The sequence below is a fragment of the Mus caroli genome, unplaced genomic scaffold (genome assembly GCF_900094665.2).
Source record: "Mus caroli unplaced genomic scaffold, CAROLI_EIJ_v1.1 scaffold_19375_1, whole genome shotgun sequence".
In the NCBI taxonomy this organism is placed as follows: domain Eukaryota; kingdom Metazoa; phylum Chordata; class Mammalia; order Rodentia; family Muridae; genus Mus; species Mus caroli.
Window position 1 is genome coordinate 1 of NW_018388487.1, and position 5,844 is coordinate 5,844.

The window sequence follows — 5,844 nt, forward strand, 5'->3', positions numbered from 1 at the left end:
ATGTTTTATTAAATAGAAGATTCCCTGTTTATATTACTCATGTTAGGGCACATTCGGGCCTCCCTGGCCCTATGTCTCTGGGAAATGACTTGGCAGACAAAGCCACTAAGGTTATGGCTGTTGCTCTGTCTTCCCAGGCAAAAGCAGCAAAAGAATTTCATAAGCGCTTTCATGTGACAGCTGAGACTCTACGTCACCACTTTGCACTAACTAGAAAAGAAGCTAGAGAAATTATTACTCAATGTCAGAATTGCTGTGAATTTTTACCTGTCCCTCATGTGGGAATAAACCCTCATGGCGTCAGGCCATTGCAGGTCTGGCAAATGGATGTCACGCATGTTTCCTCCTTTGGGAGAAATCAATATTTACATGTTTCTCTTGACACCTGCTCTGGTGTAATGTTTGCCACACCTTTAACAGGTGAAAAAGCATCTCATGTTATACAACATTGCCTCGAGGCATGGAGTGCTTGGGGAAAACCCAAACTCCTTAAGACAGACAATGGACCAGCTTATACCTCTCAAAAATTTCAACAGTTCTGTCGCCAGATGGAAGTGACTCATCTGACTGGTCTTCCCTATAATCCTCAAGGGCAAGGCATTGTGGAACATGCTCACCGCACTCTCAAGTCCTACTTAATTAAACAAAAGGGGGGAGTCGAGGGAGCTCTACCCCCAGCACCAAGATTAGCTGTTTCTATGGCACTCTTCACTCTTAATTTTTTAAATCTCGATGCTCAAGGCCATACTGCGGGTGAACGTCACTGTTCAGAGCCTGACAGGCCAAAAGAGATGGTAAAATGGAAAGATGTTTTGACTGGTCTCTGGAAAGGCCCGGATCCTATATTGATAAGATCCAGGGGAGCTGTTTGTGTTTTCCCACAGGAAGAAGACAACCCGTTCTGGCTGCGGAACGACTGACATGAAGAATTCTGACACCTGAAGATGACTCCCGGATGGATCCCTTGGAAACTACCTCTAGCCCTCGTGCTGCCTCTATGGATTTGGGTTCCTAGTATATTTGGAGAATATAGATGGGCAATTCCGTCTGCCTTCCCTAAGCCCATGCCTGTCCGTCATGATACAGCTGTTTTTCCCAAGTTTTTTACGACCAATAAAACTTATGCCTGCCATACCTACCATATGACCCTATCTGGGCACCACTTGGAGAAAAACGTTCTATAAGGGAACGAGGTTCTCTCTGTTTCCAAATTAATGAATTGGGAGACTGTATCAGACTCACCAGACAAGCTTTGGGAATGTTTATTAAGAACCGAGGAGGTTGGGTGAAAACAACCCAAGACACCTCCAACAGAGATATAACCCTTACAAATTGGATCTTCTGGCAGGAGGCAATTTGGGTTAATGGTACATTTCTACCACCTAACTTTTCAGACAAAGAACGTCCCAATCAACCAAAAATGGCTCCTCATTGTAGCTTAGAAGATGAAGGGCTGATCCTGCCTTGGTCTGATTGTCAATCCTCCGTCACTCGTTGGGCAGATAAGAGTAAAACCTTTTCCTTTTCTCCCAACATNATGGATGACCCAGAAAAGAAATTTGCTATGAAAAAGGGACTTTTCATACAGGACTTTAAAATGCATCCTTTTCATAAATGGGTACTTTGTGGGATTAATGGTAGCTGTACAGATCTTAATCCCTTGGTTTTCCTCCAAGGAGGAGCTGCTGGAAAAGCGATTTTTACTGGTATTTCAAAATTTGCTCAGTTTCATCAAGTTCTGTTACCTGATAGAACCATTTATCAAAATTCTACTACTGAAATCACTGGACTTAATAAGACCCTGATAAATCAGATTAGTTATTCACCTACTCCAGTTTGTGTGTACACCCCTTTCTTGTTTATTCTTTCTAACGGTTCCTTTGAATCCTGTACTAATGAAACCTGCTGGATGGCACAATGCTGGAACCTTAAGTGGGTCAGCCGTGCAATGCTTGCCAAGATTCCACGATGGATTCCTGTCCCTGTGGAGACTCCTTCCACCGTAGCTTTGCTCAGGCAAAAGCGAGACTTTGGTATCACTGCAGCTGTTGTGGTGGCAATGGCTGCCAGTGTGGTGGCACCTACGGCTGCTGGAATTGCTATGACAACATCAGTCCAGTCAAGCACAACTATCGAGCAGTTGTCCTCCTCTGTGTCAGAGGCGATTAATCAACATTCAGTGCTCAGTGCCCAATTAAAAGGTGGGCTAATGATAGTGAACCAGCGCATTAATCTGGTGGAGGAAAGGCTGGAAATTCTGCTCCGATTGGCCCAGCTTGGCTGTGATAAGAAATCAGGAGCCTTATGTATTACTAGTGTCCAATATGAAAATTGGATGCGTGCAGCTAATCTATCTAAAGAATTGTCTTTGTTTCTTACAGGAAACCGGTCTGAAGGATTTGATGAAAAGCTTGAGGCGCTACATGTAGCAGTGATGACGATTAATTCTACGCGTGTGGATCCATCATTGGTTGATGGAATCAAAGGACTTTCTTCCTGGATGTCTTCTGCATTCTCACNTTTTAAAGAGTGGGTGGGAGTGGGCCTGTTTGGCGCAACCCTGTGTTGTGGATTAGTGTTTTTACTATGGCTGGTTTGCAAACTCAAATCTCAACAGAGACGTGACAAGGTGGTAATTGCTCAAGCACTTGCTGCCATAGAGCAAGGCACCTCTCCTGATATTTGGCTATCCATGCTCAGGACTTGATTGGCATTTGAGTTCTCTGCTCTTACATTCCACGGATCTGCGGATCCATTGCACTGGAATGAGAGAGACTCAATGATCATTGATCAGCTCNTATACATCGCTGAGGTTTCCTCATTGCACGTGATGGGATGAGCATGATTTAACCGCTAATTCATTTTTTGGCTGGCCTCTTTTGTAGAGTTCGCCCTAGGTCATTTAGCAGTTTCTGTCACACAGTACTGTGGTATCCAAAGACGGGCAACTTTCCTCATGCACAGACCAAACTAAGGCACGGGCCGGTGGTGATAGGGTTTTCCAACAACAGGTAAGGCTGTGACATTGGAGGAACGACCTAAGACAAGGAGCCACAGTAGATGGACATAACTGCATAGGCCTAGACCAGCCTTGTTTTATTATAACTAACAGGGGGAAATGTGGGAAGCCGTGATAACATGTGCCGTCACTAGATGGCACTAAGCTCCATTGTGCGCATGTGCAGGAGCAAAAGCCTGCCAAAGTCACCAGTCCACTCCCCAAGACACAAGTCCATCCCCTGGGGCATTAACTAATCCCTGGGGTGTATGAGACCGTGGGTGATGCTATCAGCCTTAGTTAAGACACGTCACATTAGGGTATTTAAGACTCACACGTTTCTGAGCCTTCTTTGTTCTACCTCACGATTATGAATAAAGTGTAACCACGGAAAGGTCTTGTGTTCTGTGCATGTTTTTCATGGGCGAGAAACAAAAGCGCAGGACAATCCCATAATCAGCTTCCAAACGCTGGCACCATTGCATACACTAGCAAGATTTTGCTGAAAGGACCCAGATACGGATGTCTCTTGTGAGACTATGCTGGGGCCTGGCAAACACAGAAGTGGATGCTCACAGTCAGCTACTGGATGTATCACAGGGCCCCCAATGGAGGAGCTAGAGAAAGTACCCAAGGAGCTGAAGGGATCTGCAATCCTATAGGTGGAACAACAATATGAACTAACCAATACCCCCCCCCCCGAGTTCGTGTCTCTAGCTGCATATGAATCAGAAGATGGCCTAGTCAGCCATCAGTGGAAAGAGAGGCCCATTGGTCATGCAAAGTTTATATGCCTCAGTACAGCGGAACCCCAGGGCCAAGAAGTGGGAGTGGGTGGGAAGGGGAGTGGGTGGAGGAGCATGTGGGGGACTTTTGGGATAGCATTGGAAATTTAAATGAAATAAATACCCAATTAAAAAAATTTTAAAAAACGAAAAGAAAATACAAGATATTGAAGAGAGAATGCCAAGCATAAAAAATACCATAGAAGATATCAACACATCGGTCAAAGAGGATACAATGTCTAAAAAGTTCCTAATGGAAAACACCCAGAACCTTTGGGACACAACGAAAATATTAAACCTAAGAATAATAGGAACAGAAGAAGATGAATATCACCTGTTCAAAGGGCCAGAATACATCTTCAACAAAACCATAGGAGAAAACTTCACTATCCCAAAGAAAGAGTTGGCCATAAATGTACAAAGAACATATAGAAAACCAAATAGATTGTACCAGAAAAGAAACTTATCCTACCATATATTAATAATAGTAATAATGATCATAATAATAACAATGATGAGATAATGATGTACAGAAAAAAGGAAGTATATTAAAAGCTGTAAGGGAAAAAGACCAAGTAATATATGAAGGCAGCATGATCAAAATTACAAAAGACTTCTCAAAAGAGTAGCTAAAAAGTCTGATGAGACATGAGACATGCGCAGGGTTTAGATTCCTGGATAGGAGGTCATCAGAGTAAGTACACAATAGAGAAGAAGAAGAAGGTCAAAGGGTAAGAGAAGACACCATTGGTTAGATGAACCATAAAAATATCATCCTGAAGCTAGGACGATTGGAGTTAAGAGCAGTCCAAATAAAGCAAAAATATATAAATAATAATTTGGGGTTATCAATAGAAAAAATAGATTCTAATAACATAGAGCATAGAAATCTGCCCAGCTGTTATACTCTTTAGGGCTTATATAATTTTTATGTGTATCTTTAATCCAAAACTTCAAGGTCAAACGTGGGTCAGAAATTTTAAGTCATGATTTAAAATTTCTACATTAGCCTGTCATGACAGCTCAGTGTTTTAGACTGTAGAGAGAGGGAAATGCCATTAGTTCAGCAGTCTGCAAGATTGGGGATGTATTAATCTTTTGAAGGTAAGCTGCACGGTACGAAAATTCTGGAGCATGGCATATATAATGAACATACAGGGTTGGGAAAGCATCATCATTAGGTAACCAAGACCAAACATCTTGCTCACAAGATGCATTAATTGTAGTACTGTTCAGGAGGTAGCTTTATTTATTAACCTTGATTTGTTTGTTGTCCTTTATTTAAGGAGTTAGCAGGGCTTCTGTGTTGGGCAAGTCGATCCTTGCCTCTATTATGCTTGATGAAAAATATTCGTGATTTCTGAAGCAAAAGACTTTAACTATTTCTCATATATTTATTTTAAATGCTGATTGCATCAATGTGAAGAGCTCACTTTGTTGGGTGCAAATGGCAGTATCCTGAATGAATCAGACCTACTATATTTTTTTTAATGTGATATAACTTATCACATCAAAAGGAAGCATTCATAGATTCAAATTTTAAGTTGTGTGGTTAAATAGTCCATCTGTAAATGCCCATGTGTCAAAACTAAGGAGAAGTCTGTTTTCCAATATTCTAAAATATCTTCTGCAGTTTCATATTTGGGGAAATCTGATGATTTTAATTGGCAGCACATGGTATTCACATTTCATATTTTACATGAGCAAACCATTCATTTCTGCCTTTAAAATCAGCAAAGATTCCTGGATATGCAGACCTGGCATAATTCTGTACTGTATCTCTTGGCTCCATGTTATGACTATCCACCACACACCAGAAAATAACCAGAAATAAGGTTCCAAACAGAGTATCTTGCATTGGACCACTCCAGTAGGTATGAGGTATAGTTTTTGAACCTATTATTTGAGAAATTTTATGAACATAATGAAAACTTTTGTGCATATACTTGCACAGATCTCTATGAAACTTAATTTAAAAAAATGTTAGGAGTCCTTACAACAGGCTTGGCCAAAGGGGGAGACCAGGGGGTAAACTAAGCTAGATGTTATCAACATTTTTGC

General features: G+C 41.6%; 1 protein-coding gene across 1 annotated transcript; it reads left to right on the forward strand.

Moving 5' to 3' along the window:
- Nucleotides 1-862: 862 nt before the first annotated feature.
- On the forward strand, nucleotides 863-3,391 carry LOC110287629. The gene is made up of 2 exons (XM_029473730.1): nucleotides 863-1,016; nucleotides 1,556-3,391. Exons 1-2 carry the CDS (start codon nucleotides 945-947, stop codon nucleotides 2,705-2,707), a joined length of 1,224 nt encoding a protein of 407 aa, XP_029329590.1. The 5' UTR covers nucleotides 863-944; the 3' UTR covers nucleotides 2,708-3,391.
- The last annotated feature ends 2,453 nt before the right edge of the window (nucleotides 3,392-5,844 follow it).